The sequence below is a fragment of the Pimephales promelas genome, chromosome 25 (assembly GCF_988280905.1).
Source record: "Pimephales promelas chromosome 25, fPimPro1.hap1.1, whole genome shotgun sequence".
Classification (NCBI taxonomy): domain Eukaryota; kingdom Metazoa; phylum Chordata; class Actinopteri; order Cypriniformes; family Leuciscidae; genus Pimephales; species Pimephales promelas.
Genome location: NC_142793.1, coordinates 21,455,771 through 21,473,913, shown reverse-complemented (window position 1 = coordinate 21,473,913; position 18,143 = coordinate 21,455,771). Strand labels below are relative to the sequence as shown.

The 18,143-nt window shown below is 35.6% G+C and overlaps 1 protein-coding gene across 1 annotated transcript in view; it reads left to right on the top strand.

Annotated features, from left to right (window-relative positions):
• Window positions 1-319: 319 nt before the first annotated feature.
• roraa (RAR-related orphan receptor A, paralog a) overlaps window positions 320-18,143 on the top strand; it is a 285,301-nt gene continuing 267,477 nt past the window's right edge. The window contains exon 1 of the mRNA XM_089127362.1: window positions 320-641. Coding sequence (XP_088983488.1) covers window positions 488-641 — 154 coding nt within the window. The 5' untranslated portion in view covers window positions 320-487. The remainder of the gene's footprint in view (window positions 642-18,143) is intronic.

The window sequence follows — 18,143 nt, the reverse complement described above, 5'->3', positions numbered from 1 at the left end:
TTTGCTAGTATATAATTTGCTAGAAGTGTTTTGTGTAGCTCTCAGTCTCATGCATAGCCTACTTTTTGTTTTTCATAAACCAAACGTGCAGGGATTATATCATAATATCCTGTCAGAATATCTTGAGTGCAATATCGCAATATGTGGCCTTATACGTGTCATATTATGTGTCGCATATCGGAAAAAGTGCGGCTGTATTATTAGAACATGGGCAAAGTTGCTCTGTTAATAGGTCTCACTCACACACATCCATTCATCGGCTATTGACAGTGTCTCCCTGTTGAGTGGCTGCACCGGAGCTCCTCTCTAGCGCTGCCAGTGGACAATCAAACACACACACCCACCTCTGTCTGTCTACACACTCGCCTGTTCAACATTTCTTACTTCTGCTAGAAAAATACAAAGCTACACCAAACCTCTGAGCTCTGAGTCGCATCGCGGCGCATCGTGATACACCAGCAGCGATAGCTCCAAAAGAAAGCACATCATGGAGTCCCCTCCAGATCCAGCGAGCGACCCGGGCAACGGCGTCTCAGAGCCGGTTACCCCGGTCAGGGAAACCCCGGTAAACCTGGAGACCCTCCGCAAAGCTGAGCACCAAGCCCCGGTGCGCAGGCAGAGCTGCTCCAGCACCAACAGAGGTGAGAGATATTGATTATTTGAAATCGTTACGACATTGATTCTCCGTAGTATTGATGAGCAGAAACTTCAAAGTGAATTCATTTCAACTTGAATGGTGCGCGCGCCGCGTAACAAAATGATTCCAGTGCGTTTGTTTCACTGGGAAAGCGCGTGGGGATTTTTTTTTTGTATTAAATATATTAGAATTGAGATGCTTTTAGAGTTGCTGTTTTTGTAACCGAATGAGCCTGCCATTGTTGGATGCATGACAGCACTGACACTGAAGACTAAAAAAAATAAATAAATAAAAATCAGATTCGTTTATCAACACAATCTAATTTTAACAATACGAAAGTACATTTTGGATTTAAATAATGGTGTAAAACGACATAAAGACATGTCTAATGTAGCCTACATCATAACAAGTCGAACTTAAATGAGACTGAGGCAATGGTAGAATTTGACACGCGCACTCGCGCAGTGTTTTATTAGATGCATGTTTATTTTTTAAGCCTTATAAATATTTTTATGTTTCATTCATTGGTTGTCAGCATGCCTCTACTTGCCCATTGCACGTTTCAATCAATTTGCCTATCAATTTGCATGTAGCCTATAATATAGCCTATGGCATTTAAACTTCCCGTTATGATTTAATATCTAATTTTAACGAATCTACGTCTAAATACTTGTGATTTACTGTACAGACAGTAGATTTCTGGCCACTCCCCCTTCAGTGTCTCTATTCAACTCATCCAAGTTCAGCGTTAAACGTGTCAGACAAAAAAAAAAAAAAAGTGAACAAGTGACATGACATAGTGTAAAGAAACATTGTGAATCTGTTTTCGGGTTGTTATGTGTCGCGCTGAAGGGTATATTTAGAGGCTGATATGTTGAATGTGGAATGTAAGCTGGTTATGTAACAAGTTTAGCCATAAACAGAGCAGGGGAAGAAAAAAAAAACATTCAATATCTGTAACGTTGAAGTCTGTGGTTATTGTGTTTTGTATGATTACACTGTGAGAAAAAAAAAATGTGTGTAGCGATACTTTGCGTAATATCGGTTTATTAAACAAAGATCTATGCAAGTTCTGGATTCGAACTCGGGTCCACTTGCCTTCTAGACGAAAATGTTACCGCTTGACTGTGAAGCGAGTTGATTCTTTGCATAGTTCCTTATGGATTAATTATTCATGTTTGACGTCAATAAGAAAATGTGCAGAAATGACGTTGCATAGCACAAATGAGTTTGATGCATGATTTAAATCCTAATGACTCTATAATAAACCACCCGTTCTCCTTTTCTAGCCGATTAAAATGACGTTGTTTCACCGGTTGTTGTTGCATGGTACTTTCCCAGCTCTGTGCTGTTATGTAATAGCAGTCAGAGAGGCAGGTATAGGGAGGCTCAGTTTTTGGCAAGTCTGTGGCATTTTATTTTAAAGTAGGAGATTGACTTTGAGACACTGCTAACCTGCTGACCTATATTCACCCCAGCCCATTACAGCAGGACTAAAGTGCATCTGGAAGGGAAAGGAAAAAGAAAGAATACCTTTCCTGTTATGTAACCCTTGTGTGAATGGACGATGAGAAACAGTGTTCTGTTTTCCTGTGTTAGAAATCCACGTTGCTTTAGCAAGACTTGTACAACAAACACAGGAGAGTCGATTGACCTGCGCGGTCATGATTTTTATAATCTCAGGTTAAATGACTAAAATTAAGTACGTGAGAGACAATTTGTACAATAGCATAATCGATAGCTACAGTCATACTTCAAATATGAATTTGTAAGCATTTATGTTAGTTGGAAGGAATGCAGTGGTTTTCTGATTCATCAAGCACGCACAATCACATCATTTTGGTAGTTGTAGTCCTTATTTATTAACCTTTTAGCGACTTGTTATTGAAGTTATTGTTATTCAAGTAATGTTATCCATACACCTTAATTGACTCAATTGACTTGATTGATCAAAATCCATCATTCTAAACCCATGGGACATTTCAGAGAGACTCATTTACAATAAACAAATATTGATAATGCTGGTATAGTTGTAAAAGTTTAGAAAAGTTGATACCCAGCTGTTAGTTCATATTATGAATAGTACTAATATTTTTTTTATTAACTATCATTCATAATTGACTGTTATTGAGTAATATATGAAGGCAATTTTTTTTTTCAGTGCGATAGGGCTACATGATTGAGAAATTACACTGTAAAAAATGACATGATAAATATGTTTTTACATTGCTTTAAGTCATCTAAATAAGTTAAGCAATTTGCAACTTTTTTTTAATGTCATTTAAGTCGAAATGACTTTTTAAGGTAGTAAAATTTAAGGAAGCAAATTGCATAATTTCAATAAAACATGAGATCCAACATTCAAAAAATGTACTAAACACCTACATTTAGTTGGTGACATTCAAAAGTGTACAAGTGTGATAACTGTGTATATTTAATCTTGGACTTTTGGCATCAAGTTTACATATTCATTTATTCAACTATACATTTTCATACATGCTGATTTAAAAGCTTATGGTGTCCTTGGACCATACACATTTGTTTTAGACTATACGTAAATATCAATGTCACATTCGAGTACATTTCAGCAGCTGGTACTGTTAATCATATTTTGGCTGCTTAAACACTTTTTTGCGGTTTAGTCAGATCTCATAATTGCGCACAGTAGGACGCCACATGCCAAACTGGTTATTATTAGTTAACCACAAGCAGTTTGTGGTTTTGCTTGTGGTGTGTAAGAACGTTTATTTGGCTTTCGCTGCATTGGCTGTGATTGTGGGTTTCGGAGGGCGATCTCAGCGCAGGGATGAATTAACCACTTTTCCTCGGATCTATGAAATGAAGCAAACCACATTGCTTTGATCTTTAGTGAAAAGGGAATAGGACTGAGGCTTTTGGAAGATTCAGGATTACCGGTTCAATTTCTGATGAAAATATAGTAACTCTGTTATGTTTCTGTTAATTGAAGCTTCCCTTTATGCATTGTGTTATTAGATTATTCAAGTTCAAACATTTTCTGCCCCTTTTATTAAGAAAGTACGTAATACATTTTGAGGAAAGACAACCGTAATCCGCACTTGGCTTGGTTTTATGTCCAGATTTATATGTTTTGGTACCTTTTTGCCTGTGAGAGTTAAAAATAGTTTTGTAATGTTGACCTAAATGTCACCCAATAAACTTATGGACAAAAAAAATCTTCTAAAGTATTCTGAAAAATTATAGTGCGCTGTTCAGACGGCACTGTAACAAATAAAACGGTAAACTACTGGCAGCTTTGGTTGCCAGTATCATACCATAAAAACACTGTTTTATACTCTAGCTGACAATACGGTATTTAGCAGTTAATTTCAAAAACGGTAACACACCGTATTTTTACGGTATGATGCTGGCAACCACAGCTGCCAGTAGTTTACCGTTTTTTTTTTTGGATGTGAAGACATTTAGGAAGGAACATATTTTCCCTTTTCATTTGTTTTGGCCTTTGACGCAACAATTCTGACTTAATTTTTGCTTGATATTATTCTTTTTTACTTGTGCTTGTCCACATCCCCAAAATAACTCAGAACATTTGACCTTGCAGGAATTGAACGGCAAAGCTGAAGAGTGGCATGTGATGCTTTAACCCTGAGTGTTGACACTTCACGTTTTATTTAAGAGGAGACGATTGATGGCGGGTCAGATGAGCAAGCATACAAATGCTGAAAATTGTTTTACAGGAGTAGTTCACTTTAAAAATTTTTTTGATAATTTACTCATCCCCATGTCATCCAAGATGTCCACGTCTTTCTTTCTTCAGTCGAAAAGAAATTAAGTTTTTTGATGAAAACTTTCCAGGATTTTTCTCCTTATACTGGACTTCATTGGGAACTAAATGGTTTAAGATCCAAACAAGAGTTTTAAGTACAGCTTCAAAGGGCTTTAAACGATTCCAGACGATGAATAAGGGTCTTATCTAACGAAACGATTGGTCGTTTCAAAAATAAATAAAAAACGTTAAGTTTTATAAGCACAAATGCTCGCTTCGCTCTGTTCTGTGATGCACGTTTGTGACTCTCCAGTTCGAACTTGTTGGAACTCAACGAACGAAATGAATGAAATGATTCGGAAAAAGATTCGTTCATTTTGATGAGCGAGTTCAAACAGGAGAGTCACGGAGAGCATCACAGAACAGAGCAAGGCGATCATTTGTGCTTATAAAACTTAACGTTTTTTACTTATTTTTTAAATGAGCGATCGTTTCGCTTGATAAGACACTTATTCATCGTTTGGAATCATTTAAAGCCCTTTGAAGCTGAACTGAAACTCCTATTTGGACTTTGAACCGTTTGGTTCCCAATGAAGTCCATTATATGGAGAAAAATCCTGGAATGTTTTCATCAAAAACCTTAATTTCTTTTCGACTGAAGAAAGAAAGACATGGACATCTTGGAGTAAATTATCAGCAAAAGTGAACAAATCCTTTAAGCTGAAATCTGTCTTAAAGAGAGGGTGTTATATAACTCCATGTGACATCTTTAATGGTCATCTTTTATCAGCTAGATAGGTTCAAGCTTGTGTGTTGTAGCTTTTGGGCTTGGTCTTTTGCTTCCAGTTAAATCTCATGTGCAAGTTCATGTGAAAAAGTGTAGGACTTGCTTTTATCAATTGGGTATTGTTTGAATTGTGTGTCTTAAAGGGTTAATTCAGCCAAAAATGAAAAGTATCCCATAATTTACTCACCCTCAAGCCATCCTACGTAGGTGTATACAACTTTTTTTCATATGACTGGCTCTTCCAAGCTTTATAATGGAAGATTTTGAGATTTCGAAGCCCAAAAAAGTGCATCCATCCATCATAAAAGTAACCCATATGGCTCCAGGGGGTTATTAAAGGCCTTCTGAAGCAGAGCGATGCGTTTTTGTAAGAAAAATACTCTTTTCAGCATTGATAAGAATAATGTTTCTTGAGCAGCAAATCAGCATATTAGAATGATTTCAGAAGGATCATGTGACACTGAAGACTGGAGTAATGATGCTGAAAATACAGCTTTACCATCACAGGAATACATTACATTTGAAAATATATTCAAACAGAAAACAGCTCTTTTAGACTGTATTCCAACCCTATACTTAGTATTAAGATTTTGGAAGAACTACTTCTTGGATCATTCTGGCAAACAAAGGTTTGATTAGTGCACAGTTCCATAATGACACACGTGTGCACTGCGCACGAATCAGGGGCTTTACATCAATCAGGTTGAGTAGATTCGCAGTGTCGTGAGCTTGTTTTAATGGGCTCTTTCCTGTTAACTCTCAGGCACGTTCGCCGCTTGTTTCGACTCAGGCTTGCTCGTGTTGCAGATGCACATGTGCGGAGCAGCGCCTTAACTTAATTTCTCCTTTATTGGAAGACAGCGGAATGACTGTGGGGTCTGCCATCTGTGAAGGACTAGCCTATAATTACTTATTAGTTGGCATGGCAGACAACAATATTTTGCTTGCTCGCAGCCTCGGTGTCAGTGTGTGATGGTGAAATCTGTCACCTGGCGGTGTGCTGATTGACTCCTTCCAGCAGGGGGGATTTTTTAGCGGCTGAATGGGCCAAGCTGAGCCCTTTTATTCAAACCCTGCTATTAGCCTAACAGATATTGCACACTGACCCCAGCGTTTAACATCGCATTGCTCAATGTGCTCGAGCTTAAAGGTAGGGTAGGCAATTTGTTTTTAACTCTCTTCACATTCTGATAGCAATCATTAATAGAAGTCTAAATACTAGAATATGTATATATCTTCTGAAGTCTCAGGGCCAAAATATGTTCGTCCAATCATTGCATTCGGCTATATAGAAGTGTAGACAGACATCAGTCACAGAGCGCCGCAAACAAACAGCGGGCGATTTTTACAGGTCCTCCTGAACCAAAACAATGAGCTTATGTTTCGTTCACACCATGTCGTAACCGTAATTTAGAGAGGTCAACCCCAATCATGGCTGTTCACGTAATCAGACTCGGATTTATGCGTTTCAATGTCAATACTATCAACGCTGAAATTAATCTGCAGGAGTCAACAAGTTGTTAACGTTCATTATTATTGTAATGTTATGTGCTTTGAGACATGACACCGTCTCTAGTCTCGGGACGCTTTGCAGACTCTGCTGTGTGTGTGTGCGTGTGTGTTCATGTGGCTTTGGAGACGGTCTGAAGGGAGGGTGGGATCTTATGCTTTCAAAGCTAGCTCGCTAATGCTAGCCTCTCTGAAATTGCCTACCCTACCTGTGCAGTTTAACACATTTAACATTATACCACCCTAAAGGAATGGATCACCCAGAATGAATGAACATTTTATATTTTTTTTATATATTTTTAATAGAATAAAAGCAAAGGCAGCCAAATATGTCCATGCCATTTAAAAAAAAAAAAAATTATGCCGTGACAAAGTGTGACAATTCGAAAAGTGATGTTTTCTAAATTAAATAATTGGCTATTGTCAAAGGAAATGGTTTAAATATTTTCACAAAATGTTTACTTTAAGTTGACCGTTCAATTAAGTTATTATTTTAATATTCAGTTATTATTTTAATAACATACTGGTCACTCTTTTTATGCTATTACAAATAATGGGTACAGGAAAATTCAAGTTTTAAAAGGATTTAAGAGAATCATAAAAGTATTTATATAACTTGAAATATAACACAATCTAAATTAAAATGTTTCGGTCAACTATTTCTTAAGGATATCTTGCATTGTAACATAATTTGACATTGCCCCCGTACGTGTTCATTACCGTAATGCATTGGTACATGGTCAAAGTTAATCTTGTTAGATTATCGCGACTGTAATAAAGTATTTTTATTTGACATTTATTACATTTTATTTTATTTTACATTTAAAGAAATGACAATGATAAATATTTACAGTTTGAATAATTTGTTTTGGCATTATGGTATTTTTCATTTTGATAATGAGAATTTTTAACAGTAAATATTTTTCCAAAACGGTGTGTAAAATATTGCATTAAATTACAAAAATTCTTGAACATGTTAACTTACAAAAAAAATACATACGAAATATGTCATTTTGTAAAATTATTTAAAATGTTGCATTCATTTTTCTCAAGCTTTCTGTGATCTCCTTGTGGATATACCTGAGGGTCCCTGGACTATTTTTATTTATTTGTTTTATTTTATTTTTTATATGTAAAAATGTATAATTTTTAATATTTTTACTATCATAAGAAACGGAGTGGCCAGTATATTCAAAAATGTAAGATATTGGTATAGTCGCACAGGGGGGTGAGTAAACAATGGCGTATTTTTTTCACTTTTGCATGAACTATTCCGCTTACTTCTGGCTACAGAAATGCAGTTACATGCTGCTTTTAATGGAGCACACACCTCTTAATGGTAGTCTGGCCATGCCAGTTGTTTTTGTTGGCTGGTCAGCAATAACCCCAGCGTGGTACGGGCTCCAGTCACTGGCCCCAGTCTGAGGACTTTTAAAGTTGCAGCCAGCGCTATTTTACTCTGAGGGTTGTGGGCAGGAGCGGTGGCGTATGTTTACCCAGCGATGACAGAAGACGGATGGGCCGTTGAGGAGTGGAGGCCTCTAAACAAGGTTTCTGTAGGAAAAAGCTCTCCTGAAGCCCAGAGCTGGTGTGTGCAGCTTTATCTGACAGCCATGCTTTCAGGAGCCTGTGACATTCTCAAATAGCAGGGATTAGGATTTTTCTTGTGCTTGAACAGGCTTGTAGAGGAAGTCGGCCTTCTGTGCTTATCTGGAAGCAGTCGCGTCCCCAAATCTTGATCTGAAGTAAGGCAAAGGGACATTTGTGTTAAATAGCTTTGGTTCTCTCACAAATTTACATTTAGTTATAATTTATCCAAACCCATATAAAGTACATTTTAACACACTGTTTTGGAGAAATATTGACTATTGTATTGACAAAAAAATAACTAATTCCTCATTACCATAATGAAAAAAACAATTATACAGTGGGTTGGGTTCTACTAATTTTGACACACTATGAGCAAAAATGACTGTGAAAATTAGTTTTCTCCTCAAAATATTCACAAAATGTGAGTCAAATGCTGAAAGAAAAATGTAATTAAATGTGTAATATAATATATAATAAATAACATCACAAATCCATGGAATATGTTCCACAATTACTGGCACCCCTGTAAATTCTAATGAGTAAATTTTTTAATAGTATATTCTCATTTACAGTATATGCTAAGTTTTTAAGTTCAGTGATAGGTCATAACTTCCTGTTTCACTAGGATCTAAATATGAAGTGACACACAGGCTAAATTCCTATAGTCATCCATATGGGAAAGACCTGAGAATATTATGTGTGACAAAAAGTTGTTAAATTACACAAATCATGAAATGGCTGTAAGATAATAGTTTAATTGTGGGAATTCTCACCATCTGTACAATAATTAAGAAGTTGAAATCAATAACAGTCTGGAAGATGAGGTCAGAAAGTCTCCAAAACTATGATCAGTGTTCACCTTTATAACCACACTGTAAAAAAAAAAAAGTTGCCGCCTTCAGTTTTTAAGTACAGTCAACTTGGATGTTTAAGTCATTTCAACTTAAATTACATTAAACTGACTTAAATAAATTAGTATGTATATCTTGTTTAACATAAAAAAGCTGAAATTTCTTAAGTTATTTTAATGAGTTAAAGCAATGTAAAAACATACACAATATCCAAACAAAAACTTTTGTTAGATGGGATTAACCTTGATTAATCGATTTGACCACTAAAACAAAGTAACTGTTTTGTGAAGATAATAAAATGATATTAGTGACAATTGTTAGATAATAATTGTAAAATAAATTACGATGATAAATACTTACAATCTGAACAAATATGTTTTGCCATCACAGTATTTTTATTATAGTAATGAGAAAGTATAGCAGAAAATCCATTTAAATTTTCATTCAAATAATGTAGCAATGACATTTCTTAATATAGGCGTCATTTTTTTGTTTTATATAGGGTCAAATTTGATTCGGCCATTTCTTGAGATTTCTCTAAAAAAATGGACTAGTCATCAGCTGAAAAGACCAACTTGGTCGAGCAAAGCCAAGTTGTGATGCCAGGCAAATGCCAGGCCGGCATTCTGGAGCGAAGCCACGAAATGAGGATCACTGTTTGGCAGCCTTCCTCCTGACTCCCTTCTCGTTTTTGATCGTCAGAGGTGTGATGTATCACACCATGGTATGGTTTAAGATAGGTGTTATTACAATGTGTTTGCTCAAAGGTTAAGCTGTTTCATTTGACGTATTTCGTGTGTGATCGACCGTAAACAATCAGTTAACTCAGTTAAGCGCCTTTCCTCTCAAGAGACGCCAGATTCTCGCTAAGTGCTGAACTGGTTTAAAAGACTGATCTCTGATGTGGTTTCTATTAGATAAACAGGGCAGAACAACACGTTGAAGCTGGGAACAATCAATATCCCTTAGAAGGCCTGAGATCCGTCTCAGCATTTCCACATGAAATTATTGCTGTACAAAACAAGTCAAAGTCCATGGAGCCTGTCTAGTCAGATATTACAAAATCACCTTTGGAGTGGAGATATCGTAAATGCGTTGATATCACGAGATGCTTTCAGTAGCGTACAATATTAAAGAATTGACATTCCTTTCATAAAATGCTTTTAAGTTGAATACTATGATCTAGTTATGCTTGGGTTTCTGCTTTTGGGCTTCAGGCAATGGACCTTGTGATTGAAACGCATAACAAAGTAGTTTCTGTGTAATTTGTTCATAAAATCTTGTATAAATTGCTATATTTAAATGATTGTGACTGTCATAAAGTTTAAGTATAGTTTTACTTAAATTGATTGACAATTGCGTAAAAATTGTTTTATGAATGTTTAGGATGTGAAATTGACAATTTATGTAAAAACGCTGCATGAATCTTGCATACATTTCTATGGAATTGATTGTGACTAAGGCAAGTTTTATAAATAATTTTACTTTGACAGTTGCGTTAAAATAGTTTTATGAATGTTAAGGTTGTTAAACTGAAAATTTTCTTAAAAGTACTTTACGAATCTTGCATAAATTGCTATTGAATTGATTGTGACTGATACATAAGGCAAGTTTTATAAATAATTTTACTGTGAAAGTTGCGTTAAAATAGTTTTATGAATTTTTACGTTGTTAAGCTGAAAATTTTGTAAAAGTTCATTACGAATCTTGCATAAAATGCTATTGAATTGATTGTGACTGCTACATAAGGCAAGTTTTATGAATAATTTTACTTTAAAAGTTGTGTTAAAATAGTTTTATGAATGTTTAAGTTGTTAAACTGAAAATTTCTTAAAAGTACTTTACGAATCTTGCATAAATTGCTATTAAATTGATTGTGACTTGCAAGTTTTATGAATGTTTAGGTTGTTGAGCTGAAAATTTCGTATAAGTTCTTTATGAATCTTGCATAAAATGCTACTGAATTGATTCTGACTGCTACATAAGGCAAGTTTCATGAATATTTTTACTTTGAAAGTTGTGTAAAAATAGTTTTATGAATGTTTTAGTAGTTGAATAGATTGTCAATTTACAAAAGTGCTTTACGAATAGTCAGACTCATTGAATTGATCGTATCAATGTATGTACGAATTGGTTTTATTAATGGTTCTACACATTGAATTTATTCAATTGTTTTCTAAATATTTGATTGACTGATTGATGATTTGTTTAATTGACTGCAACAATTTACATAAGAAGTTTTAATTGTTGAATTAACAATTCCATTTAGTTTTATGAGTGGTGCTTTCAGTTTTTGGATGGTTTTATGAACGTTTGCACTCTGATTTGAACAATTTACGTAAGAATTGATTTCAACAATTTTACGTAAGAATAGTTTTATGAATGGTTTTAGTCGCTAAATTCATTGCCGATTTACAAATGGTTTTATGTTTTAGTCATACTCATTAAATTAGTAGTGACAGTTTATGTGAGAATGGTTTAAAACATCTTGGTTTAATGATGAAACTAATATCTTTTGATTGGCTTAAATTTGTTTTTGCTGGTGTTTCATAAATGAGGCCCAATTGTTATTTTATGACTGAATGCATCAATGACAAAATCACACCATAAAGGACAACAATACTTCGGATCGAACCAAACATCCACTTATTGGCAATAGGTGGAAAACCTTTTCAGTTTTTGCTGAAATTTGTTGCTTTAATGAAAGGCCTTGCTTTTCAGGAAACTAGGTCTTGAAAAGTTTTTCGAAAAGTTTCTTGCGCCATTTTCAAACTTTTTGGCAAGCGTTTCAAAACATCTACCACCCAAGGTAGCTCAACTCTTACTTCTAGTAAACTTCAAATGCAGTTTAAAAATCATAAGAAGTGTCCCACATCTCCTATATTGATATTTCATGGATAATTAATGGTATCCAAATTAGACAAGGTTTACCCTCTTTGAACTAAATTGAAAGTTTTGCTCTGATGTGAGAGCTTATTTTGGAGTTGCAGCCACCAGTGGCCAAACTGGGGCTGGCAAATATGCCCCTCAGCTGGTGACAAGAACCAGATTTTGATGCAACATCTCCAGCGGCGGGGGACATCTCAGATCTACGTCCCATTTACAGAAGTTCTGTATCTGAGATAGACATTTTAAATAGTAATGAGTTAATGCATTCCAGATGCATTATGGGAAGCCTTTAAAGAGGTCTAAATTTACTGTTGTGGGGCGGGGGTGTGACCTAACTAGGGCTGTGGTGTGGTGGGGACTACTTTCCTTTGGGTCCTCACAGGAGATATAGGAATCGAAAGGATTTCTCAGTGGAATTTCCATAGGCCAAAACAACTCTTGATAACGAATGCAAAGTGCTGCAATCTGTTTTAATGTTAAATTAACGCTAACAATTAACTTGAAAGCACCCAGAATGAAGAAGATAGTCAATCTCATCATAGAATATGCATAGAGATTTTATTCGTTTGTGAAATCTGACTAATTTGCATGGATTTCAACAATCGCTAGCTGTCGTAAAGAGGAAAGACTTCCATCTAGCAATTGCTAGAGCTTCTGTGCATTTGAAAGATTTTATTCAAAGTCTTGCTTTTTTACGCTGTCCTCGCTTACAACTGTCAGAAAGCTAGGCATTGGTTCTGCATGGCTTAATTTGACTTGACTTTTTTTTCATATGTAATCTCTTTTTTCCCATGTTGAGTATCCCACGTTTTGCTCGTAAAAAATGTCACATTGCAGAAGTATATGGGTTGTGGACAGACTTTACCACATTGACAATGCAAAGTACACTAAAAAAAATTGAAATAAGTATGAAAGTTTCCAAATTTTTTTGGAAACTTTCAGAAATTTTTCGAAAACATTTTTAAAGTGTCTGGAAATTTTCAGCCCCTATTTAGAAATAATTTCCAGTCAGAAATTTCTTGTAAATTTCACAAACAATTACATTAAATGGCAAGTAACACATCTCCAATATTCTTTGTTTTATCTGGAACTTAAAAAAATATATAAATTATTTTCAGGGTACAATAAAATTGTTTTTGGCTACAGTAAGATCCCAGTACTTAACGTACCATGAGCAATACATTTGTTACAGTATTTATTGAGGTAATAATAATAGGTACATTTAAATGATAAACGATATTAACAGTTATAACATTTGATTTTAATTGCGTATTAGTAAATATTCACTGTAAAAAATTAAATCAGTTTAATTTACGGTAAAATACCGACAGCTGTGGTTGCCAGAAATTTACCGTATAAAATACAGTAGCAAGACTTTACGGTAGCGAAGTTTTACAGACTTAACTTATAATTTACAGTAATAAACCGTATTTCATTATCTGATATAATGTTAATTTATCGACCTATTGAAGTATTAATATTCTGTACCATTGTAATACATTGAGAATCAACAGTCACAGCAGTGATGAGAGTCACATGATAAATCTAAGCTCATCACATGCAGCTCTTCCACAAGAAACTTAATATTATAGAATAAAAATGCATTTAACAACATTAAATGTCAAATGAAACCCTAATGTACATAACTGATTAGAAAAAGACTAAGCAAACTATGAAGAAACAGTTATTTTAACAAAAATACATCAAATGTGTCACGCAAGGAATTGTGGGAATGTCAATTTACGTTTTTTCACTGTAAATTATACGAGTTGTTCAATTTCACTTTCTAAAACTGTAAATTTAATGTTATTTTACAGTAAAATTACATGAAATGTACCATTTGATCTGTCACAGTTATTTACCGTATATGGTAAGGAAACTTTCTGTTAACCAATTAACAGTTTTTCACTGTAGCATTTTTACAGTCTTTTACCGTTAAAATCACCTTATTGTAAAGTGTTACCAAAATGATTTAGTATAGTTTTTAATTTAGCCTCATTACTTTTTCTTTTTAGTTATAAAAATCCCCAAATCCCTAAAACAACAATACAATATATATGAAGACCTGATTTTATTGATTGCATTTAATTAAATAGCAGAAAATTTAAATGAGCCGAATTCTGCAAAATGTTTTTGTTTCCATTTAGTCGTCTTACTCTTTTGTAATGGACACAGATGTTGTGTAATGCTGTCTGCTTTTCATCTTTAATTGTCCCCTCACAAGATGTGTCTACGCTCATAAAAGCAAGTATGGAGAGGCAGGAGGGGCATGCTAAAAGTAGGCCGTTTCCTGAACTCGGCTTGACGTTTTTGTGTCCGAGTCACTGAAGTCAAACGTCTGGCTTGTAAGTCATATGCACCTGTCTTACATTTTTTTATTTTTATGGTAGGCCTTTCTCTTTGTCTCATGAATTACGCAAACAACTATTCTTCACTCACTTGTAACAAATTTAATTTTGAGGTCTTACAGCCCCAGACGTGTTTCATGCATGTAATTTTCATTTATTCAGCCGTTTCGGCGTATAATTGATTTTGACTCGTTTTAACACGCGCTCGGATGACTAAGTTAAGCGACTGTTCATCCTTCTTGTGTTAAAACAATTCCGGGTCCCCTAACAAATAAAAATCAGGGCTGATCAAAAAGATAAGCTGTGTTTTGAATTAGTGTCACTCAATGTACTTAATTATTCATATATGATTAAGAAGCGGCGCCTAATCCAGTAAATAGAGTTAAAAAGAGACAGAAATTCTGTCCCTTCAGGTGCGGCAAGCTCTTAATCAAATTATCCTCACATCCGGGCATGTCGTATTCTTCAAACACCCCCGGTGACTTCTCAATGCAGATTATAATCAGCTCCTATTTTCAATCTTTGATTAAAATCGTGCAGGCTTGGACAGACTCGGCTCTTCCTGTGATGATTCAGCCAGCTAATTATTAATATTAGAGACCCACTCTCGTTTTAACACCCCCCCCCCCCCACCAAAATTACAGTGAACCAGTGGACCAGAGTGGTTAAACAATGCCCATAACTATTAATCATGTTGAGTCGCATTGGATGTGAATCCATTAGTTCATTCTTATTTAAATGTCTTACAGCGGTTGGGAGGGGACAAGGTTTCGCCGAGGACCCGGTTTGTCCTTCCTGACCTTCAACTTAACTCTCTCAGGCAGAGATTTCACCATTTATTCTACCATTTATCATTGTAGTTACTTGTTAAATTTTTAAATTAAGGCATGTTCGCCCCTTAATTTGAAGTTTTAAAGGGATAGTTCACCCAAACATGAAAAATCTGTCATCGTTTACTTACAAGCTCTTCCAAACCTGTATGAGTTTCTTTCTGCTGAACACAAAAGAAGATATTTTGAGGAAAATGGTTAACCAAACAGTTGACTTCCATGGCATCAACTGTTCAGGTTACCAACATTCTTCAAAATATCTTCTTTTGTGTTCAGCAAAAGAAAGAAACTTATACAGGTTTGGAACAGCTTGAGGGTGAGTAAACGAGGGGGTAAATTAATGATTTTTGGGTGAGGTTGTCATAATTCCAAAATTTTAGCCATCAATAACAGAAATTTCACAATCCTTGATACCAATTTTGATATAGGAAAAGCTATGATATTGAAACTACTACTTTATTTAAAATTTTAAAGGGATACTCCACTTTCTTTGGAAATAATTTTACCACTCCCTCAGAGTTAAACAGTTGGGTTTTACCGTTTTCGAATGTATTAGTTTTTAGTTCGTTAGTTATTGCATTGAGACCACGTTGTAAAGTGTTAACGAGAAAAAATTCATCATTTAAAGGTCAAGTGTGTAATTTATGAGCATTGTTTGGATCCATCCAAGTCATTCTATTTATACAAAGCACCAAAAGACCGTTGCTGTGGGTCTGAAACACTATCATTAGCCTCTGAGTAATTAAGATTTACGGAGAAACTTTGGATTGTTAACTTTTTTCATATGATGTCATAAACATAAAATGAGATTTCTCTTTTACGTAATGAATAGTTAATCCCAGCTTGTGGATAGATGACCAGGGGAAGGAACTGATCGAGCAGTGATGGAGAACGACGTTTCCACTGGACCCCGACAGTGATGGAGAATTGGACTCTCCCTCTGTCGCGTTTGCTGCACCAATCACGTCCCTCCATCTTTAGGAAAAAGTTTATCAGCCTTATCGATCGCTTTATTTTCCTAATATGGTGCCCGGGATGCAATAATTAAACCAATGTCAGGTTATTAAAACCCTATTTTTACGTGACAGACAGAAATAGACGTACAGAAATAGGAAGATGGAAGCCATCAGTTAATTCTCAAGGATTTTGAAACGTGAAATTATTCCTTTCTGAGACCCCATTATAATTGCTGCATTAATTTCAGATTAAAAGATTGAAGTTTTTACCACATGGCTGGGAGACGTATAACAATTGATTGCATTTTAACGAAGAAAAAGTTATGGAGCACAATGGTGTCAGTGTGTTTGAGGAAATTCGCCAACACTGCTTCTGAAACTCATTTGTGGGATGGTAAAGGTTATGTTACTTTGAACTGAATGCAAATTGATTTGCATCGATTTGAACAGCAAGACTTTCTGATCTTGTCTATCAAATCATCTGTTTTGCCGTCATTGGAGCAGAAGCCATTGAAAATTCAGTCATTATTTATTGTCTTTTCAAACCCGCAGGCTGTTTTTCTTCTTTAAAAACATAAAGAAAGATCTTTTCCATACAATGACTTTTTATAATGAATACAACCCATCAAGCTCCAAAAACAACAATAAAAAAAATCTGCATAAAAGTCTTCAGAGCTTCAGAATTTTATGTCACTATTTACTTAAATTCAAATATGGCACAACTTGGACGTCAATATAATAAAATCATTGGTTCTTGAGTGTCTTGTATGGAAAAAGTAACATCGTTGGATTTTGGAACAACATGAGGACGAATAAATTATAGTGTATTTATATTTTTTGGGTGAACTTTGACTTTTTTTAAAGGTTTAATTTGTAAATTGGCTTCAAAAATAAGCCTAATTTGGCTTAGGGAATGATTGTAACGCATGATGTGCATGAAAGTGCCACGGTGAGTGTGTTTCCACCTCGACGGCACTGAGGGAATAAGCTGAACGTTGATTGAATGTTTGATTTTTCACATTTGTATGGTTGAAATGACACCTCTGGTCTGCAGAAAATGGGTAGAGTTGAAATTATTACGTGCCAGGCTATTTATTAGCCACATCTGTCATTTGTATCAGCGGGAGTCCATTTGCTGCGCGCTGCTCCGCGACTTCCTTCCCCGTGACAGTGATTGACCCGTCGCAGTGGCGTACGCATGGCAGTTTGTCTACTTTGAAACACGCCAAGGTGAATGACAATCGTTAGTTTTAATTGATTGCGAGAATTCGCACATTTCAATTTGCATTTAGGGGGTTGTCCAGAGGTTTGTTAATTGCTACTTGGACTAGAACCTTTTGGTCTTCTTTCTTACACTGTATCTTCTCAAAAGAGCCACTTCATCTCTGTCAGGGCCAGGTGGAAATTTGCTGCACGATTCTAATTGGACAAAGTGCCTTTCAAACTCCCGGCCATCACTCACAGGTCGGATTAACGGATCCAGCGAGGTGTCAACATAGGTTCCCCGCTCACTTCCACCCTCCTTGTGGCCCGAGGCCTAATGTTCACTGACGCGTGTTCTATCACTCGACGGCGTAACTAATAAAAAGAACCCATCGGTGAACAAAAACGCATTGCACAGTTGCTTCCACGATACTTCAGTCTGTCAAGATGACTAAATTACTTAGTCACTCAGTAAAGCTAATGTGTCGTGAATGTAGCATGTAAATGTGCCACACTTGACTAGTGTCTGGTCATGCAAACTATACGTTTTTCCGGTTTTATGTGGCATACTTACCATCTTGTTAACACTGATTTAGACTGTCATATCAGAATGGTTGTTGCGACAAATGTATTGAGGAATAAGGCATCTGTAGATCTGCTCTGTGGTGTGAGCCATTAACACGTTGAAATCATCAGGGTGAAAGGTAGATGTGGAAAAAATGAAAGTGTCAATTAGCTTATTTGCTCTGTTGAAACTTCCTTTGAAACGGATTGAATAAGACGGCGCGTTTACACCAG